The following is a 22,423-nucleotide window of genomic DNA, read 5'->3' as shown; positions in this document are numbered from 1 at the left end:
TTTAAATTTTAACCAATATTTCAAAATTTTTAATCAAAATAAAAAAAAAAAATTGGGTACACAGTTTTATAGCCTATTAAAAGCGCAAGTGTGAAGTCGCTCACAATTTTCGTTGACTTTTCATAATTTGTTTCCCTTCAAATGCTTCACATTTTCTCCATATAAAAGTTCTTAAAGTTTTTTGTTTTTAATAATTTCAACTAAAAAAGAAATAAGTAAATAGTCAAAATTTATCAAGAAGTGGCGCCTTAATAATAATTTCGGGGGTGTAGATATCGGAATGAAATTTTTGAACAGAAGACATAAACGAAGAACGAGTAGACATTTCAGGAACTAAACAACCACCAAAGTGTTATGGCACGCTAGAGTTCGTAACGTAAAATAATTTTTCAAATTGAGGGGTTCAACGGCTGTAGTCTGGTCATCTGCAGTTGTCCGATCAAATATGCAATTTGTCTAGTAGAAGCGCGACCGCCATAACTTGGAAACTATTTAACCGATTAATCGACTCTAAGACTCGAGTGTTGTATGGAGTGGTAGTATTTATTACCCACGATACATTCAACAAAATCCCATAGTACCCACCGTCAGATGTAGTGGCTTCACATCTTCGACTCATACTTGGAGTTAATTTCTGTGCAAATTCTGCTCCAAATCAGCTGAATTTGCCTTGATAACTGTGTGACCGCCCACATTTGTATCGCATTCAGTTTTGCTTAACCGTTGTCCAAACATTTCCAAAAGGGTTGGCATCAGGCGACTGTGAAGACCAATCCAACATTTCAATCCCATTTTGCTGTTTCCACTCCACACACTTTCGACTACAATACTTGGAATCGTTGTCTTCACGTTAAACCCAAAGTTAGCTAGTTTTTCCAAATATCCTCGCATCGTATGGCAATGAATCTTTTTGGTAAATTTTATACATAAAAACTGCATTAAAATTGGAGGTAAAAATGAATAAACGTCCAAATATTTTTCGGAGAAGTAGCGCCAAACATGAACCTTAACTGGATGTTAAACAGTTCGTTGAAGTTGACGATTATCGGCAGTATACCAGGACCGAGGTGTGCAACCATTCGCCCAAGAAGGAAAATTGCTCCGTGAATATTACGTTTCATTACGTGGTGTTTCATTCGAAGACTCGAGCCTGTGCGCTTCCGAATGGTAGTCACGCATCCAATCGGCTACGGTGGCTGCATAGTTTGATTGATTTTCCGAAACTCTGTATGACCTCCACGTCAGCGTATACGTAAACATATCTTTTTAGCTATTTGTATGCTTAGCTAGAAAATTAAATGAAAATAGTTCTGACTTCAAAACACAAAATATGTGCCTACCTATACACATACATACATGCATACATATATACATTCATTTGAGTGCATAAATCAGCAAACGAGAAAATCTATAATCTCAAGTTCTTGAAAACGACTGAAACGAGACGTAGTTTCACCTTCATTGCGTGCGTTCAAACTGCACAAAGCTGAACTATCTTCCCCTACTCCCACACTCCACAGAGCCGTCTTAATTGTCTGTTTAGTCAAGCGTTGAGTGATGTTTTAAACGATTCAAAGTCTACACTGCACGCAAATCTATCTGGAGAGCATCGCATCGCAAGCAATGTTTAATTGTCTGTTACTATTTTTTAGTGTTTTCATCTATTGTCTAAGCGCCCCTGTTCAGCTCCTCAGCAATTTTCACTTAAGCACTAACTGACACACACACTCTTACTATTATAATAACTTACACAATGCCCATCAAAGAAATGTGGAACAATAACAATCGCAAGCACAATTACTGTCATCACTAATTGTGACGTTTTCCCCACAGATTAATCTGCGGCGGCAGCATCGGCGCCAACAAGCATCATCATCACCATCATCATCACGCAGGCGGTGGTGGTAGTTGCAACAACGCTGCTGATACATGCGAGGATATTGGTTTAAGTGCAGCCGAGCAGAAGAAGGTGCAACACAACAATAGCATCAACGCTGCCAGCGGCGATATAGGAGAATTGTATCAGCAGCCACAGCATATACACGCGCATCCACATCCACATTCGCATCTGTATCGACATCATCAGTATAACCATACGAGCGGCGGCAGCAACAGCAGCGCCAACAATAGTAATCACGACAACCTTCAATCTCAACACTCACACAAAAACAATCAACCGCCTCAGACGCATCAATACCCGCAAAGCCCCACGGTTGCACAACCACCTCATCATAATCCGATTCAACATCATAATCAGCCACATCAGTCACGTGAGGCGGATGATTACTATGATAATTTGAAGCGCTTGGATGCGCTGACATTGGGACTTGTTGAACAATTACACCCTTGGCACAATGAGAAAAGCGATTTGGAGAGTTTGAACTCGGATTATTTCAAAAACTCACTGCACCAGAGTCACGAACTGCAACAACAATTGGACTTTGAAGCGCTCGAGGAGGCGGTCAGCTATTTGGCAAGTGAGAAGCCACGCATCTATCAGTCGCACCGACAGCAGCGTACGCTGAGCAGTTCACAGCAGAAGCTACACAACGCGACAGATTCCTATCAGGAGAACAGTCAGAGCAGCGCATTCCCCGAGACTACAACTAGTAACTCGGACGATCAGACGGATAGTGCATCGTTGTCCGAACAGGAATACGATCTGAAGAAGATTGAGAAGATCTACAAAGAAACTACAAAATTAGATGCAGCCGAAGAAGGTTATGAACTAATAAGTCTTACCACAACAACGCGTACACGCATTGAGACTACAGAAGACGAGGGTGAAGAAGAACTGCATAGTATAATCAGTTACACAGACAAAGACGTTGACAATTTTGGTTGCCTAGCAGCTGCTGAAGCAACTGCGGACGTGAACGATCACGGTAGTGGTGTGTTAAAACGTTCGCGTGCCTTGAGCGAAAATCTTGAGAAACTTATTGCCTATGACTCGTTGTATTTGTCATCGGAAGAGGGTTCCGAAAGTACGCTGATTGACGAAAATCAGTGTGGAGCGTACGAGCGTACAACGCATGTGACGACGGCGAAACTCGCAGAGGAGAGTGGCGAAACCGCAACCTTACTGCATTTCACTATCGAAGATATAATTTATGAGCCGAACACCAACCCGCAGTACAGTGGTGAATGCAAGGAAGCAGGAAAAGGAGCTGATAACGAAATAGCTACTGTAACTTGCGCAGCTACGATATTGGCAGAGACGGAAGCTGAGGAAATTGCAACGCAAACAACAAAGGAAAAACAATTAGTTAGTGTAGTGGAAAGAGTAAATACGAAAATTGAAAAGATTCCACTCACAGCGACAGTATCAGATGAGGAGGAATTGAGTAAAACGCTCGAATCGACGACATTGTATACACAAATATTAAAAGTAGGTCATGCGCCAGCAACGTGCACAGAAACAGCAACAACAATTACATACACAACCACGTCAACATCAACGACAGCTACACCCAATTCTGTAGCAAGTGCGCGGGCATTAGTGGCAGCCAACGCCGCCACTGCTCTGCCGACAGGTGTAGTAGCTAAGCCTGCAACAGTCAGCACTTTGTCAGCAACTCAATCCACTGTGGGCATAACATCGAGTGTAGCCAGCAAACCGAAAATCCTTTCTGTGGTGGAAAAACGTAAGTGGAAGCGCCACAACGACACAGCATCACACACAGCCAACGCGAGCTCTTGCAACGAGACAAGTGTCCAGCCACGTAGCTGTGGTTTAGAGTCAATCGCCACTTCTGGTTCGCCGCCGATTGATTACCCGCTCGCGCCATTGAAACGCCAATCAACGGCCAACTCACTTACGTACTTACCATTCCAAACGAATCTTAGTGATAACCAGTATCATAGTCTGCCGGATTTGAACATTGGTCAGAGTCTCAAAGTGTCCGAGTGTATTGATGCGAAATTGAGATCTTCCTACAACGTCAACAACACCGAGCTGGATGACTGTTATTTACGTGAAAGCACTGCCACCAATACCAACACCACTGACACCAGCAACAGCACAGCCATCAACAAGGCAAAACACCTATTAGAAAATACTAACACGGAAAAATTGAAGCAACAGCTAGAAGAAGTAGTAACTAGTGAAGAAATTTACGACTCAATCAAGAGATTTGGTCGTGCACACCAGAAGGCAAGAAAGAAGGAATATCAGGAATTACACGAAGCACATTTGGAAAAGGCGAAGAAGCGGGAGGTAAAGGAGAAGTGTGTCAGAGCACATAATATTGCCAACGAAGGGGTGGATGTGCAAAACCAACGTGAAGCAACAACAACAACATATCCAGATAGTTTAGTGGAGGAAATCACAGGGAAGACAGTTGATGACGGCGCGGTAGCGACGGAAATTGACCCACAAGAAAACACAGTTAGTAAGGAAAACTACTGCACTGATTCACATATAGCAGATGATACTGAAAGCAACGTAACAGCAAATAGCTCGCTGGACACAAGCACAAGTGAGTATCAGGAGCAACCAAAGGACGCGCCCGACATAGAAGTCGAGAACTTTAGCAAACTAATTGAACGACGCGCAAAAGAAATTAAGGAGAAAACTGGTAAAAGAACACTTGGTGCGGAAGAAGCTAAGTATTTGAAGAATTCCACGGAAATACAGAACTCAGTTACAATCTCAAATGAATTATGCACACAGCAGGCCGATGGTAATCGAGTAAACCCGAGTGCTGGCAGTAAATTCCGCATAATTGTGACGGATGCACACAACAACATAATCGAGGAAGACGCAATCGATAATGACGACAACTTAAAAGACGCTAACAAGGCAGAGACGCACAGTAGACCACAGCTCCAAAAGCTTAACATCTTGGCGGATGTAACAATAAGAAGACAGGAGAAAAGAGAGATATCCACTAAAGATAAATCAACAATTGTCAGCACGCACACACGCGTGGCATCGCTGAAGCGTGTGCCCTCCAAGCCGAAACGTCAACAGCATCCAACAGCTCACCATCATTGCTGTCAACAGCAATGTAAAAATAATAGCAACAAAGCCAAAGACACTAACGGCAACAGTAAGAATATCCAAAGCAGCAGCAATAAAACGAACGCACATGTCAATGATAACAAAACCAACTTTGACAACAGCAGCAGCAACAACAATTACTGCGAGTTATCAATAAAATCTAAAGAACGTCGTGTGCTAAGTACGCAAATCTACAAAGCACGTCCCGTCAAGGTTCTAACAGCGAACGACTCTTTCCGGCGACGTAGCACTGAGGGCGCCGTTACGGCCGCAGGCAGCAAAATGTCGCGACCACAAATTTTGCACGTTGTAGACAATAAGCGCCGAGGTGATATGCTTGGCGCTGGTAAAAATGCAAGCAATAGCAAAAGTAGCAATAAAGGCGTTGGCATAAACTTCAATAAGGCCAAACGAGTAGAAGACAGCCAAGTAGAAAATGAATATCTGAAAAAGGTCGACGCAGTGCGCAATTACTGGTCGAAATTGGCAAAAGATGAGGACGAGCAGAAGCAAGAGGCTGTAGCAGATGACAAGCAAATCGAAGTAGAACAAGAGCAGACGCTGAAATATACAAACAAGCAGGAAAATATATATGAGCTTCCCAAAGGGTCGCAAGAAGAGCAGGAAAGTCAAAAACAGCAAGCACGGCAGCCACAAAAACCACAACCCGAACCGAGACATTTCATTTTGGGCGCACAGTCGCACGAGCAGACACAATCGCAGACTGATAAAAATGTCGTTAATCCGCCAACTACCAAGCTGCTCAATCCCAATTCAAGCTTCAGTCAAGATGAGTTCTGTAGCTTTATGCCTTCCATTGAAATCGTCGAATTGGATGGTGACAAGAAGGCGACCATAGTCAGCGCAGTACCGCCTAATTCGGACGACCCCGCATCGCTGGCAAACGATGCCAACGGTGAGCCACAATTTGATCACATACGCTACAAAGTGCTGAAATCACAGCAACTACTGCGTAACAATATGATGCCGCGCAGCAAGAAGGAAGCACAATTCGATGGACTCATACAGTATCTGCAGGAGTACAGTTTCCAAGAACTGCTGGCCAACAATAATGTAGTGATTGTGGAGCCAGTGCGCACTAAAATCGAACGCCCACTCACTACCATAGCACACGCGGCAGCGAACGTAACGGCGACCGCATTGCAGAAATTGGGACAAAAGACAATCGAAAGCAGTGACAATGGGAAGGCCACAATTCAGTATGTGAACATAGATAGCGCTAGCAAAGTGGAACCGCAAGCAAAGTTGCATATGAGTGCAGGTGCACAGAGTAATGACGAGGGAACGAAACCCCAACAGAGAGTAGGAAAAGCGAGTGATAGCGTTGCAAAAACCGCCAGTGGTGGTGGCAGCGGTGGCATTAAGCGTCACTTCTTTTACCAACCTGTGCGCGTGAACCGTGAACTGTACGAAGAGGAGTTGCCTAATCCCGATATTGTGCGAAATGTGCGCAAATTCTTCGAGGAGAATGTGTTGCCCACACCGCGTGGCGGCATGCAGCTACAACACACTTCGCAGGACGAGGACACATTTGTGGAACGTAGTGCAGCAACGCAGCTGCCGAGCCCGCGTGCTAGACGTGCACGCAAGTACCGCTATCTTACCATTGATACATCTTACGGGCATATGCCGCACCAACACCAGCAACATCAACAACAACAGCTTACACAACAGCAACTACCTGGCCAACATCCAACAAAGGGAGCAAGTCCGACGGCACGCAAATGGGATACGGCCAGCTTGTCGAGCGGGATCTCTAGCGGTGATTTGTCATCGCCTTGTGAGTGTAATGAAACGGACATAACGACCACGTCCGAGAAGCAAGAAGCAATCAATGAAGAGGCATTAAAGGGCGTGCACGTGCAAACGGTTGTCCAAGGGCATAATAATAGGAATATGCGGAATAAGACGTCAGCGCATATTGACGGCACGATTGGGGGTGAAAATGATTATAATGGACATTTACCATGTCCACGTCCACGACCACGCAGCAGTGCCATTCGTGGCGGTGAGGAGCCTACTTACCGCATAACCGACATTTATGAGCAGCATGCGAGCCAGCAACAAAATCGAAATTTCACAAGAGAAGATAAATTCAGTCGACTGGGCGATGATGGGCCAGCAACCGATGAGGAGGAAAACGAGGACGCCGATGATGAAGACCTTGATGAAGAGGTCTACGAATCGCATTATGTAAGCAAAGTAAGTATTTTGAAGTGTAAAAATGAGGAGATATGAGAGAGGTGAGCGGAGAGAGAAAGGGGGAACAACTGAAATATGGTGGTTGTGATATTGCTTGATGTTGCAGTCACACATACTCGTATTTATAATTTGGCTTTAGAAGGCAAAACGTGAGTGTGTTTCGCTCGTAGGCGCTCGCAAAAGTGAGCAGCGGGCAAATGAGGTGTTACTATGGATTTATGGCGCGCTTATTTGGCTCAATTACGCTTATTTTATGCGCCGTAGTTATGGCCTTACGTGCCGCATATCTTTTCAAATTTCCCATCGTAATAGGATTTTTGTGCTACATCAGCAGAAATGCGAAAAAACACAGGCAGAAGTAGATTTAACGCAGCATGCACCAAGAGGTATAATTCACAAAATTTTTCCGTATCTATCCAAACATATACACACTTGTACATATAGGCGTCCACAGGCATTGGACTTGAGAGAAACATTTCACAACCGCCATTTTAGTTCGAAATTAAAGTTCTAGTGGAAGCATTGAATTATTATGAGCAGCGGTACTCTAAAAAGCAAGAGTTGGGGGTACCATAAGCTTAACCCAACTATAATCTGTTGAAGTACCCGCATCCATTATTAATAGAAATGCTCACAGAGTTTCTGGGACTGACTTCCAATAATTGATAGAGGGAAGTCACAATTTTACTTAAATTTATTTATGCTACTTTAACTCTAGACACTCTAACTTTATTCATCAGGAGAATCAAAGTGTCTTAAGTCATAATAATAATTGGCTGCTGCAAACTGCATTTAATCAGCTCAAAATGTAAGCTTTAACCTGCTGCCTGCGCATCACGACGAGATTATCTTTTATCTGTTGCTTCTTTTGAGTGCGCAGGGTTGTGACTAAGAAGTGGTTCAACAGAAATCTGAAGTACGTTTTTTGAGGTGCGAGGAACTCGCTTAGGCAAAGCTTCCTCAACTCAACAGATTTTGCAGAAATCGTCTAGCGTGCCTCCGAAAATCGGGGCCAGTCCAGTGACCAATAAATATATCGTCCCCTTAGTATAACAATAGCCTGTGTGCTCATAGGCTATTATTTTTTTATTGAATTTTTGGATTTTCCATAGTCGATTTTATATGTGGTCAAAATTTGGTCAAATTCTAGTTCCACAAAGTGCGTCAAAACGTCAGTCAAAAATAATAAATATTTACAGACATAACGAGATTTGAGTGAGAGCTACTTTCGACAAAAAGTTTGAAATTCATTTTCTCAAAACATCAAAAAATTTATAGGCTATTTTAATACTAAGGGGACGATATATTAAAAAAATAATTGGCGCGTACACTTCTGTTAGGTGTTTGGCGGAGCTTCTTCTCCGGTGACTATCTGATGCTGTTCCACAAACGGAGCGACCTACAGATTTTGGCCGACTCCGAACGCCAAATGGTTTTTTTATGAAGAGCTTTTTCATGGCAGAAATACCGTTGGAGGTATGCCATGGCCTGCCGAGGGGCGACAGCTATTAGAAAAAACTTTTCTTTTTATAATTTTGCTTTTTTACGCACAAAGACTCGAAATAATCACACACAAACCCACTCGGCTACGGCGGACCAATTGCACCCTTAATAAGCTCGTAAGAAGCGGTTTTGAGAGCCTCAGGGAGTTCTGTGTTCTTAATATAGCTCAATGAGCGCTGGCCACAGCGAACTTTGCAGGCATCAACTTACGTTAGGAACTCATCTAGTTTTTTCTGCAACTCACCCAAACAGGGCCTGTATGCTTGGACGTGATTCTCCAAGTGCAGCCACGGACCATCTTTTGAGTCGTCTGCTCTTTTATTTCCTGTACAAAAAAACAAAACATATTTTCGAATGCTCAATATAGATTAATGCTAGACAGTCTATGATGTTGTAGAGATCTTCGACATTTTTAAATATCAAAACTAGAGAAGGTTAACCTGCTTACGGATATCCAGACCTACGTTAGACTTAATGTTACTTCACTTAAGTGACTGCATCAGTTGAAATCGGCGATGGGTTCTGGCTTCCAAAACTTTCTTGTGAAATACATTTTGTCTTCATAGACGACATAAAACTGCAAAGCTCTCTATATGTGGCACAACACAAAGACACTCACGGTCAATCGGGAGCTAGGCCTAAATACCGTTCAAAGTTGTACGACTATGTAGGTATATTTTGCGTTAGTTTTTGTTGCAACATTACAATTGCATAAAACACTCAATAGAATATTGTGATTTATTGATTCACAAAGAGTTTTGAAATTATAATCGGAATAACTTCACCTAATTTCGCCTGCACAAACAACAAGTATTAAATCAGTAAAATTTACATTCACAGGATGTACTCGAGAAGATAAGGGAGTGTGGCTCCACAGTCACCTACTACGGCGGACGTGTGTTGCAAAGCACTTCGCCGGATCCATTGCACTATGGCAGTGGCTACAATGGCGCCACCAGCAACAATGGCAATATACAGGTAAACGCGGCAAGTACCAATACAATGACGCTGACGAGGCGTCGAGTGCGACAAATTGAGAGTTGTAATGCTTGCGAGCCACCACAAGATTGTGCGCACCAACAACCAACGACACACAAGTTTCCACAACAACATGATAAACACAATGACAAAAAGAAGGGCAATTCAGCGGAAGTTACTGACGATAACAGAGAAAGTTCATTGGGGCACTTTGGTGAGTTTGAATAAATAAGAACAATATAAATATGTATGTATGTAAGTATATGTGCGCACAAATGTAGAAAATTACATGAATTCCCTGCGTAAAACGAAAATAAAGGGTGGTCGACGGCAACTGAAAGTTTTCGACATTGAAGTGTAAGGTCAAATAGGGTGGCGAGAAAGGCGAACCAGATATCATAACTTTTGCTGCAGCAAGAAAAACCTGTAGTTATGAAGAAATGGTCCAAAAAATGCCTTATATTAGGCATTTGTTTTCAAAATCTAAATGACTTAGGACTTCGCAACACGTTTTCCAGATTGATTTACAGAACCGCTTAAAAGAACAAACCGCTGGTGCCAGAAGGCTGCAAGGATGTCGAAAAATATTGAACGAGTGGGACAAGCATAGTAACTCGTAGTCCTTACCGATCGACATGTTAATTAAGTTTAGATCGTGAATAAGTCTGCATAATTCCAAAATAAATAAAATAAAATTTCATGGTGCAAAGAATTCAGAAGGTGTGACGAAGATCAGACCGTTAACCGGCTCTCAGCAAATTTGAAAGAATCAGCTGATTGGCTGACGCCAGTGGGGTCATGGTAACCTTTTGCTTACGATGAAACTGAGATTGTGTTGGTGATATATGAAAAAAATCAACACAGTTTTCGCTCATGTTGCTTCGCTGCCGTCTGAACACTAATGACTAATTGGACGAGTGACGAGTGGAGCCGAAGTTGCTCGAAGAATTTTGTTTTTCCCCACAGCAGTTTGGCCAAACCTAATAATCTATCATCGTTACATTTTATTTCTACAAAATTCGGGTGTAGGAAACAATAACTATTGTAGCTAATGGGACTCTGTTAACCTCTTAAAAACACCTTATACAAAGTGGCGCAAAATTAATCACTCTATCGGAAGGTGTTGTAATTTTTGTAAATGGCATCGTACGTCAATCATATCTGACCCTTGTGAACTAGACAGTTGTACTATACAAACACACCAGCAATGGAGCGCGCAAAGGTAAAAATAAAGATTTTCATCACTCAAACTATTTTTTTTATTTAGGAAAAAAAGGTTAATAAAAATAAAAATGATTAATGATGCGCCACCATGTACAAACACGCAAAAACTATATAAAACTAAAAAATAAATTATATTAATTGCGACAAAAAGTTATTTCTGCATGCATCAGCATTCATCCACCCCCCACCCTGTATAATGCTCATTTCAATTCCTTTTCGTTCCCGTCGGTCTTACCTTGTATTTGTATATGTTATATTGGTATGTATCCATCTGGTTCGTATTTGTTTTCAGATTTCCTTTTTTCTTTTGTTTTTAGGTATAAAATTCAAACTCGTCAAATCAAACAGCTGCAGCAGCCGTTTGGAATTGGCTGGTACTGGCGCCGAAATCGTCGAAACTGGCGCCGATGAAACAGAGGTCGTCAAAAAGATGGTACACCATTTCGAGTGCACGAAACTACGACAAGTGGAGGGTAAGGATGAACCTTTGACAATCAACAATCAAACGCCTGCAAGAAAATTGGTGGATTGCGGGCAAGTGCTAGTTGGTGGAGTGAGCGAAGTAAAGCAAGTGACCGTAAATAATCACATAAATGTGCCTATGACTACATATTCGTATACTTTAGACGACGTCAAGCCAACGAATTTGATAAGCAATGGATGTGACCGCACCAACTATGAAAATAATAAATCGGAAATGAGTAACGAAATAACATATCAAAGCTCAGCCATGGATATACGCTTGAGCCACGTGGACCAACGTAAGTCCCAGGAGTGTGCTGCAGATAATGCGAGTGGAGATGGCAATGCTACACTCAAAGTTTGGCGCAATAAAAACGTCGATTTAGCCTACACAATGACCAAGAAGCAAAACCAACAGCAACAGCAACAAGGAAGAGATTTTCATGCAGAGTCAGATGGCAAAGCCAAAGCCACCATAAGCCCCAAACAAAATGGCAATCAGAGTGAAACTTTGTTCCCATCAACAACAACACCAGCGTCAGCTAACGTGGCAGGCATCAAAAGAATATTAGAGTCGAATTTGCCATTGAAGAGCCGAAACGATGACTACGTTGGCGGAGCTCTTGATACTGCCAACAATGAAAGTTGTGATGTTTTAGACAAAATTAATTTAAGAAATGTAGAACAACTGCTGTTCACTGAAAATTGCCAAACGCCGAGTGAGGCACTCCGCACTGCGGGCACTCAAGTTAAAGCACAAGTAACAACAGTCACAGCAACAACGACACCAATACTCGCACCACGCTCCACGCAACTGCCCGCACAAATAGTGGTGCCCGTCGAGATACACCGCGCCGATCAACAAACACCGGAGCCACACGGTCGTACGAGTGTAGCCAGTAGTCGTGGCAGCAGTATAACGACAGTCATTACAACCAACTCAACGGCGCTGCGGGACAACAATGTCGTACGCCATTATGTGGCAAACGATAAGAGTCTCTTCCAGAAACGTAAATACGATGATATCGAATTTGAGGAATTTGAAGTTTATGATCCGACAAAAGATTTCGAGAAGTTAATTGAAAATGAAAAACGCCGTGAGGAGGCGAAAAAAGAGGGCAAGCAACAGCCAGTTAGTGGCGAATTAGCTGCAATAGCCACACGGAATGGCATCAGCAACTTAGATGCGCGTTATGAAGAGGATGAAGATGAGGAGGAAGACGGAAGGAAATCGAAGCTTGGTAGCGATTGCTATGACTACGATAGCCTAGAGGATAAATTGTGAAGTGAACGAGGAAATCAAAACAATTCTAATATTTATGGTATCTCTTTAGTGCTTAAATGCTTTATGTTGTTTAAAATTTTCGAAATGCGCAGCTAAGCGTAGTTGATTCACTCACTTTCTAATAAAGCGAAATTTATGAAATGTAAAAACGACAACGATAACGGTGTAGGGAAGTTACATTTTAATATTTTAACAGTTGTGCTAACTCTTTATTTAATTTTTAATTCATTGCTTTATTTATTAGAAAACCAAAATGTACCAAAAACTCATTGACTTCGAGAAGAATTGTGCTGTGGCAATTGCCGAGCCAAATGCCAAATGCAGTCACTCCAAAGTTTTTATGAATATCGAATATATAAGTTAAATTATAAATTAAATTGTTTAATTAAAATTTATAAATATTAACTCCATATAAATATACATACATATATTTATTCAAGCGAGTGGCATTCAATTTTCTTCTCGCCTGTAAGTATACAGCAAGTGACGCTTTTTGTTGATCACTTCATTTGACAAGCAAATCGCTGCAGTTTTGAAATGGCTTATGAAATGTTAGAAAAATATTTAAAATTAAGGAAAAAGAGATGATAATGGGATTTATTGAGGTTTTGTTGTTAAACCTTGCACTCAAGTAGTAGTAAATAAAGCATAAACTATACAAAAAAACTCTCAGTATCAGGGTACACCGGTATACTCGTAGGTGCAGTGCTATTCAGATTCCTCCGCTTAACCTTATACAAAGGTATACACTACCTTTGCTATTGAATAGGTGAAGTAGAAAGCGCTGAATGTTCTCCGCTAGATAACTTTGGAGAAATACATCTCAGGATGTTTACCCTATGATCAAAAAGTACCGTGGAGGTGATGTTGACTGTTTTCTTCGATTGCCAAGGCGTAATGCACCATGAGTACCGTCCATCGGGTCAGATAGTCAATAAAAAATATTATTTATCCGTTCTGAGGTGTTTGAGAGTTGTTGTACGTCTTAAACGACAAGAAATGTGGGCAAACAATTCTTCGATATCGCATAATGATAACGCACCATCGCACCGAGTCCAAATTGTGCTGGATTATTTGACCAAACACCAAGTAAATACAATCGTGCAAGCACCGTATTCACCTGATATGGCCCTTGCGACTTCTTTTTGTTTCCCCAAGTTGAAGTTACCATTTCGTGGAAGGAGATTTCAGATAGAGGAGATCAAAGAGAATGCAATGAAGGAGCTACCAGGGGTGCATGGGGGACTGGGTTAAACGTTAGCACATGTGTGTTGTTTCAGACGGATCATATTTTGAAGGAGATAAAATGAATTGGCCTAAAATTAAATTATATTTTGTTTTATTTAAATATTCCCGGTCTGTTTCTGATTATAGGGTACATTCCATCGGATCATAAAGAATGGACACAAAGAAAACTAGTTGATTATGTTTACTCATCACTTGCGGAAAACTAACTGAAAATAAAAAATAAATATACATACATTTTAATAGTGTTTATTATAATTATTATTTTGACGTATTCACTTTTTGCTACTTCTATTATCCGTATGCTTCCAAATGTATCCGGTTAAGTCTGAGCTTGCGGAGAAAAAGCCAAAGAATGGGGGCATTATTTCGAAAAAAGCTGAGCTTTCACTTCGCGATGCTGCAAAAGAGGCCCATATGTCGGAAGGAAACGCCCCAGAAGTGCGGAAAAATGAAGGTTTATGATCATATAAAAAGATTGTGGGACCCAATTGAAATAATAAACAAAAAGAGAGCTAAAACACGTGCGCGAAAATTATATAGTGAAGATATTCATATACATGGCTGGGTGGTTACGGACGATAAAACATACGCCAAAGTAGACTTTAAGCAGCACAACAATATGAGGAGTCGCAGGCGCCTTTAAGGACTTAGTCTGGTCAAATACTCACTTTTTATAGATATTTTCTAGGAATTTTTTTTAAAAGAAAATAAAATGCGATCGTTTTGATTTATAGTGTGGTATGTATGTTTTTAAAAGTCCGCCATTTTGTTATTTTTCAAACAAATTTTCCCATTGTAGCACCTGCCAGAATGACAAGCCTACAGAATAATAATCAGTTTAACTTGTTCGTTTCAGATGTCCTGAAGAGCCAAAATCCTGTTGACAAGGTACCTATCTTTTTTTTAAGACACTTACCGTGGTGCTACACTACTACAAAAAAATATTGTTTTTGTATACTATTTGACGTCAATAATAACATACTATAAAATTAAAACGACCTCATTTTATTTTCGTTAAAAAAAAAATTCCTAAAAAATATCTATAAAAAATTTGTATTTGATCAGACGTAGTCCTTAAGCTAAAAATATTGGACAAAAATATTTGTTTTGCCAAGCCATTTGCCAATGTGGTACAAAAAGCAAAACGTTCATTACCACGGACATTTCAAATGAAGGAATTATATGAGGGAGTCTTTACAAAAACGTTTTTTTTGCCACTCATAAAACAACATACAGACTCAGTTATCTTCTGATCCGATTTGACATCTTGTCATTATAGCCGTCTTGCCATTAACTGGTATGAAAATCGTGGGCTAAATATTGTTCCAAAAAAACCACAACCCACCCAACTGTCAACTATTGAGACCCATTGAAAAATGTTGGACAATTGCTGAAAAAATGGAAATTAAAAAAAAAATCAAAATAATTTTATTTATTTAGTAAAAAATTTATTCATAAATAAAATTGTATGATTAATTTTGAGCCACCTTTTAGTGAAAGTTTGCGGTATTTCATATTGATTTTCAATGATTAATAAATTTTAGAAATTAACGGGAATTAATGCTCTTAATGTGTTGCTTTGAAGTAAAAGTAAAAGAAATATTTGTTAACCTTCTTGTTAACCTTAAAGACTTAAAGATGGCATTACCTTTTTGACTGGTTTGTGTTTAGTGAAGCCAGTTGTGTGTTACAAAGTTCCAAAATAAAGACAAGAATAAAATCTATGTACTTTTCTACATATTTTTCAGAACCACTTTGACGAAGGAGAAAAGTCTGATCACACGTTTCAATGTTTTTGGGTGCATTACAGTATTGAATGCAACAGAGAAGCTTTCACTTCCAATACTCCATTTTGAACTAAAGTGGTGCACAAGTCGACATATATGTGCTTTCAAGTCATTTGCTGAATTCACACAACAATGCAGTGTTTTGTTCTCAACTAACAGTAACAGGCAATAGCAGCTAGAGAGAAAACCAAATCATGCTTTTGCATGACTTGTTTCTCTCTCAGCATTGTCACTACACACATATTTCGGCAAGATAGCAAGAAAAGCAATGACACTGAAAGGCAATGAAAACCAATTCAATTCAAACAAGTGAATTGTGTCAAATGTGGATTATTTACTTACATGAATTCCTGATATTTTAAAATCAAATAGGCAGTTAATGTTTGGTATGATGGTTTTGTAGAATAAAAATTAAATTCTGATTAATATTTGAATACAACTTACACTTTGCCTGCAAATATTCTTCTGCGCACTTTATTGGCTTTTAAATTTACTAAAAGCTGTCGTATTTCATAACTTCAATAGCTTTAAAAATTATTCATCGAAAGTTTACCGTTATTTATTAATATTCTGCCCTTAATACGCAAAAGTGCGCGGGGAGCGAAGAAATGTGTATGTTTGCAATTTTCATACATCTCGAAAGTGTGCTAATACACACTACGTACATACATACATATGACACCAATTCACACATTGTACTTGATGTCTTTCGGCAAAGCTTGTATGAGAATGTTTTTCTACCATTGCCATGCAAGCATATAAGCAGCGTCGTGCAATTCGTGTAATGTCGATAGAGCCGAAGTAGTATTTCTTGTTGAAGACAGTTTTTCTTCGTTGCTGTTCAAGTTGTGTGCCTACATTGCTTTTTGTCATCACAAACAGTGTCACATGCAATGTGTGACTTGTTGCTTTGTAATAAGCAAGTCATTTGTGCACCACTTTAGTATGAACTTTGCATATGAGGTGCACTCTGGTGGCATAAATGTTGATAAAATTTTGTGGATCGTAGAGTCGGTAATTGAAGATAGTTCAGAAAACTGTTTGGAACCATTTGCATAAGAATAATTATAAAAAACTATATTAATTTGATTCACCAAATAAAACGGATAAATGTCGACAACATTTTTGTTTTCCTTGTTCACTCCTCTCGCGAGCATAGAGCCTCGACAAGATTCAGTGTTGCATTGGTTTCTGTAATCTTGATTTTTTTTTTTTTGTTTTTTTTTTTGATTTCTGATAGGGTAGGTGATTAGTCTGCCGCTAGCAGTCCGAAGTAGTGGGAATGCCCACATGTCGTTGCTGAGGAACAACGCCTTCTTTATGCTTGGAGCGCCATCTGTGTCTCACATTTTTATGGCAGAAGGATCGCACAGATGGTTGAGGACTTCGCTAAATTTTGGTGTGTCTGCGCTACTATAGCGATTGCCCGCTTCCTCTTGCTGGCGCCATGGATGCATTGTATAACTGTGTGGTTTTCTTTGTTTTTTGTTTTTCGCTTGGTTAAGCAGCCACAATGCAAATAATGCGCAGATTATTGTGCGGGAGTAAGGATGGAAAGGGTAAGTTTTTGGGGAGGATTGTTTTTTTTCGGATGTTTTTTTTGTGTTTAGAAACAGGAAAAAGTGGGTATATTTGCAAACAGTGCGAGAACCATGCTTCACGTGGGATTCGAACCCACAACCTCTGGGATAGCCGGCTAGTGCACGTACGCTAGACTACCGAGGCGACAACATTTTTCTTCTCCTTAAATGTGCTATTAGCTAGAGAACCGAAAAATGGAGGGGAATGAGGGCAAGGCAAACAGTAACTCGCAATAATACAGTTAATAAGGCCAGCCTTGAAATCTAAATATAAATAAATTCGCCTGTCAACATGTGTTGCTTTGGGCTGAAGACAATTGAAGTCTAAAACTATGTTCAAACAGACAGCCAATTAAGAAGAATTCAATAATTTAAGTCTGGATTGCAACTCAATTTATTTAAAATTGAAAGAATTAATAGTTACTTCATTGGCAATAAATTTGGTCAGATTCTCTATGCAATCCTATGAGGGCAAAATGCCCTTTACCTCTAAATTAAGGGAAACATAATCAATGATTGCGCGTAATCCAATTGACTTAAATTCAATTTTGATAAAAGTGAGTCTAGTTGAAGTCCAGAGAATTTGCTGAGGGAAAATTGTCATTGAAATTCAGCTCATTCAAAAAAAGCAAACCTTGAGGATTAGATAAATTCAAATGCGTATTAAAAATAATTAACGTGACTAGAGACGAGCAATTCTCAATCTCTATTAAGTTTGTACGCTTGTATTAAATTTGACAAGAATTTGATTACTTGCATCAGAAAGGCATACACATTTAACACCTTTCATCTTCAACTATGACGCTTCCCAAATACACTGTGTTGTCAGGCTCCAAGAATAAACAAACAAAAGGCAGGGGAGTTATTTGTTTGTGAAGAGGAAGAGTAGGCGAAAACAATAGAAACTCCCAAAACGCAAGAAATCACACACATACACACACATACGCACACTTTGTTGCCACGGCGTCATACTCATAAAAACGGAAAAAATCTGCATTTCGGGATATTTTTGGACTATGAACGGTGACTAATTATATTGCGGCTGTATTAGCCGCTTTATGCTGCTGATGAAGTTCATCAGATTTTTGATGTCAAGACCTGCTATGTCAGCAGATTCTGCGATAAAAGAAATTAAGGCGCAGAAAAGAAGTGAGGATCAAGATGCTTAAATCTTAGTCGCGCGAGAGCGACGCAGCTGAGGAGCAGGTGCTGAGATGATTCCACCTCATCCCCCATAAAGCTGACGCAAAAAGGACTTGAATTAATTCCGAGTCTCACGGCATGTATGCCCCGCGGATAGTACCCCGTGAAGGTGTTCACAAAATTTGAAAGCTGAGATTTTGTCATTCTCAGAATATTCCTCGAACGCCTCTGATCCTAACGTGGCCAGAAGGATTTCGCGATCTTACACGTTCATGTACTTGCCCAGCGCTCGCTAAGTTAGTGCAAAGTTCATCTTTCCAGGAGTAGAGCGCAGGTTGCCGAGGGGATCTCAATCCTCTACTTGCGCGTGCACAATACCTCACAGGTCAGCTCGTCGGCTTCGCAGTTTCCAGCAATGTCACTATGTCCAGGTACCCAAATTATGCCTATGTCGAAGAATTCTGATGCAATCGATGATTGCGCCTGCCTCTGCTTGGAACACACTGAAGTTTGTCCGGTAACCTGCTCGCAAAATACTCTTCCGCCAACCTTTCCTTCCAACTTCGATCCATCGTGATCCAGTTCACCAGGCCCTGTCTCCAAGTGTAGCCCCCCGTCAACTCTTCCCTTTATGGAATGTGAGTGGAGAAAGTTCCGGTTGGACTAAGCGAGGGTGTACATTGATCCGCCGACAGGGGGATGAGCTCAACGTTTCTTAGGATGCTAGAGAGTCCATAAGTGAAGTTAAGCCTAAAGCTCGAACCCCTCAATCTGATGGCGGCACGTGCAGCCGCAATTCTGTCTGCGGGGTACCAAATTTAACATTACGTTGAGCGCTAAAGTAGGAGTAGTTCGAAGCGCCCCACTGATTCCAATGAGTGCAGTCCTTTAAACTCTCTCCAGCTTCTTTAACAAATTTCGTCTTCTCTAGTGAGTTTCACCAGACTATGACTCCCTGGACCAAAATTGGCTTTATAATGGTATTATAAATGGCCAAAAGGCAACTCTAGGCGAAAATCAAAGAATCATTCTGTATGTTTTGAAGGATATCCATGTGGCTTCTATAATAATTAAACCAAAATTATTCAAACTGCACAAACTAAATTTAATCAGCACACTTTGACAGAATTTCTCCATTTACATGAGTTTAAAGCCGTTTGAAAAGCAATACAGAAACAGATAACGTTTTTGTATATGTGGTCACATGCTTAACAAAGCACTTCACATAACAATAAGGTGACCATATGCAATACACTTGTGCTCAAAATAATAGCAGTGCGTAGAATTACCAAGTTTTACCTACTTTTTTTTAATTTTTTTTTCATGGTTTTGTAAGGTTGTAGTGCAATCCACAAAAAATTCACAAAAATTTTAAAATTAAAAAAAAATTGTCATCAAAATTTCCCACTTTTAGAAAATTTCAAAGTAAGAAGTTTTATAGTTCACTTAATTTTATTTGTAAATTGTAAATTTTATTTGTAAAGTGTAAATTTGAAGCCGCTCAAAAATCTCTTTAATTTTTTACAATTTTTTTGCTCGGATACCATATTGAGAATTTTCTTCCATATAATCTACATGTTCGGAAGACTTTTATCTGGAACAAAATGCTCAACAACTCATTTTTCTAAAGTTTTCAAGCCAAATGATGGAAATTTTTATATAAAGGGTTTTTCAATAAGAGCGGGTAGATGTTGAAATGGAATGAAATGGCGTTTGCTGTGTGGCACGTAGCGCCGTCCTGCTGGAACCACATGTCGTCTAGGTCCATATGGTTCAATATGGGCCATAAGAAATTGGAAGGGCCACCACGTCTACCGAAAAATGGGCGCAATGCGCGCAACGTTTACACTCATTTTGATAATAAAGTTTTATCATTTGAACGTGCTGTTCAATCGTGTAACTTGCCATGATAATTTGGCATAAACAACTGAATAATAAACAAAAGATTTGACAGATGTCACCAAAACAAAATGGCTGCCACAAAGCGCCAAAATCGACCCGCGCCAATTGAAAAACAGAACGATTATTTTCATAAAAAATTTGCACGATTTGCAATCGTTGCTCAAGTGTGTAGCGTTCCATGATGAAATGTATACTAATGAAGTTTACAAATGACAAGCGAAAAATAAAAAATATTGCGTCGTTCGCCCTCCCTATCGGAAAAAAGTTAAAGCGCACCTATTGAAGCCCCCTATATATCTATTTTTTTTTTTAATTTGGCAAATTTGACTGAATTTCGTACAAAGTTTTAAGTTTTGAGTTAAACTTTTATAAAAATATAAAAAAATTAAATAGAACAATAGTAGTTAAAACTTGGTAACTCATTGAGCTCCTATTATTTTGAGCACAGGTGTATGTGTACGAGTACTATAACTACAAATATACTCGCACTTGTGTACGTCGAAAGCAGATGCTTTCAAAGTTAATTAACAGCAAATGACGCCTTGTGACTGAGTGGCTACACGAGTATATATAAGCACAATAAACAGCTGCCACAACGTGTAGAAAGTGTCGGCACATGCCGCAAATATAGGAATAGCCCGACACAGAATTGTTGTTGACAGTTGTTTTGAGTTGTTATGGCATATCCGTGAGCAAATGTGGCGATGGTATGTATTTAAGCTTAAGCTTGGCTGGAGGCATACATATGTACTTATTATGAGAGGATTTAGCAGTGCGGCGTGTCCCTTGATCACTTCGAATACTCGTACATTGTATAAAGGAATAGTTTATATGAAAAACAGGTGTTATGAACTCCTAAACTTTTAGATAATACTTATATTAGTAGCTTAGAAATAAAAAATTATATTACAAAATTTTCTGTGTTGAACTTGCAAACTTGGCATGCCTGTATGCAAGAAAAACAATTCGTAAAACTAAAGAAATTTGGAACAGATTATTGCAAAACTAGCAACTCTCACTGAGAGAAACTGAAACACTTCTGGAGTACTGCAACATTTTCCAAGCAAAGAACTACGCCGAACTCCTTCAAAATTCGCCTTTTTTGCCGACAGGTTCAACTCAAAATATGTTCATGAATGTCCACACTACACAGCGAAATTCTGCAATGACTCCCACGACATAGTGGTTCTTCAAGGAAAGAAGCAGCAGGTGATGAATCAGGACAACGCGCGTGGCATAGAGACCAGGCGAATCGATTTGAAGCACACAAGCATCTCTTTGCACACGTTGAAGAAAGGGTTGGAACAGCTACAAACAATACGTGGACTGATATGAACATCTGCATAGCATCGCATGCACTTTGGCCAACATTTCGTGAACGAAGTACGGGGAACTTGGACTTGGTCCACTATTTAATAGACAAACTCTGACAATTTCATCCAGCACAAAGTACTTTGGAGTAATCTTGGACTCCAAACTTAGTTGTAGTAAGTATACTTTAACACGTTGACTGCCAAGGCCATTTTCAGAAAACTGGCCAAAAATGACATTTTGATTTTTTCACATTATATTACTAAAAACTCTATTTCTAGATCATTGGTATCATCAAAAATCAAAAATGATGTTTTTTAAAGGAGAAAAAGGACCTACGAGTTATCTCGTAGTTGGCGTCTGGGAAAGAACTCGCTACGAATTATTTCGTAGTAGGTAGGTCCTTTTTTTCCTAAAAAAACATAATTTTTGCTTTCTATAGTATTTTGTTTTATTGTTATTATTATTTATTATAATTATCATAATTTTATTATTATTTTCTTTCTTTCTAGATTTATAAACATTCTATAAAATTACTGTTATAATTATCAAGAACCCAATATGGATAAGAAAAGGTCACTGAATCAAAGTGAAATTGAGTACAACGCAAATCTAAGTGATTCAGAAGATGATTTCAGCGATGGTAGTAACGACATTTATGAGTCTTCTGAGAATACAAGTGATAGTGAAGATGAAGCCATCTCCGAACCTGAAGACGTCTCCGAATCTGATAATAATGACGATGATTTTCAAGCAACAACGTCAAATGAGAATG

The 22,423-nt window shown here is 39.8% G+C and overlaps 1 protein-coding gene across 1 annotated transcript in view; it reads left to right on the top strand.

Moving 5' to 3' along the window:
- The window catches only part of LOC128861167 (protein javelin), a 31,674-nt gene extending 18,309 nt beyond the window's left edge, over positions 1-13,365 (top strand). Inside the window, exons 3-5 of the mRNA XM_054099094.1 lie at positions 1,834-7,225; positions 9,569-9,920; positions 11,248-13,365. Coding sequence (XP_053955069.1) covers positions 1,834-7,225; positions 9,569-9,920; positions 11,248-12,677 — 7,174 coding nt within the window. The 3' untranslated portion in view covers positions 12,678-13,365. The remainder of the gene's footprint in view (positions 1-1,833; positions 7,226-9,568; positions 9,921-11,247) is intronic.
- The last annotated feature ends 9,058 nt before the right edge of the window (positions 13,366-22,423 follow it).

This window comes from Anastrepha ludens, chromosome 4, assembly GCF_028408465.1.
Source record: "Anastrepha ludens isolate Willacy chromosome 4, idAnaLude1.1, whole genome shotgun sequence".
NCBI lineage: Eukaryota > Metazoa > Arthropoda > Insecta > Diptera > Tephritidae > Anastrepha > Anastrepha ludens.
The sequence above is the reverse complement of the archived record's forward strand: the minus strand, read 5'-3'. Positions and strand labels throughout refer to the sequence as shown.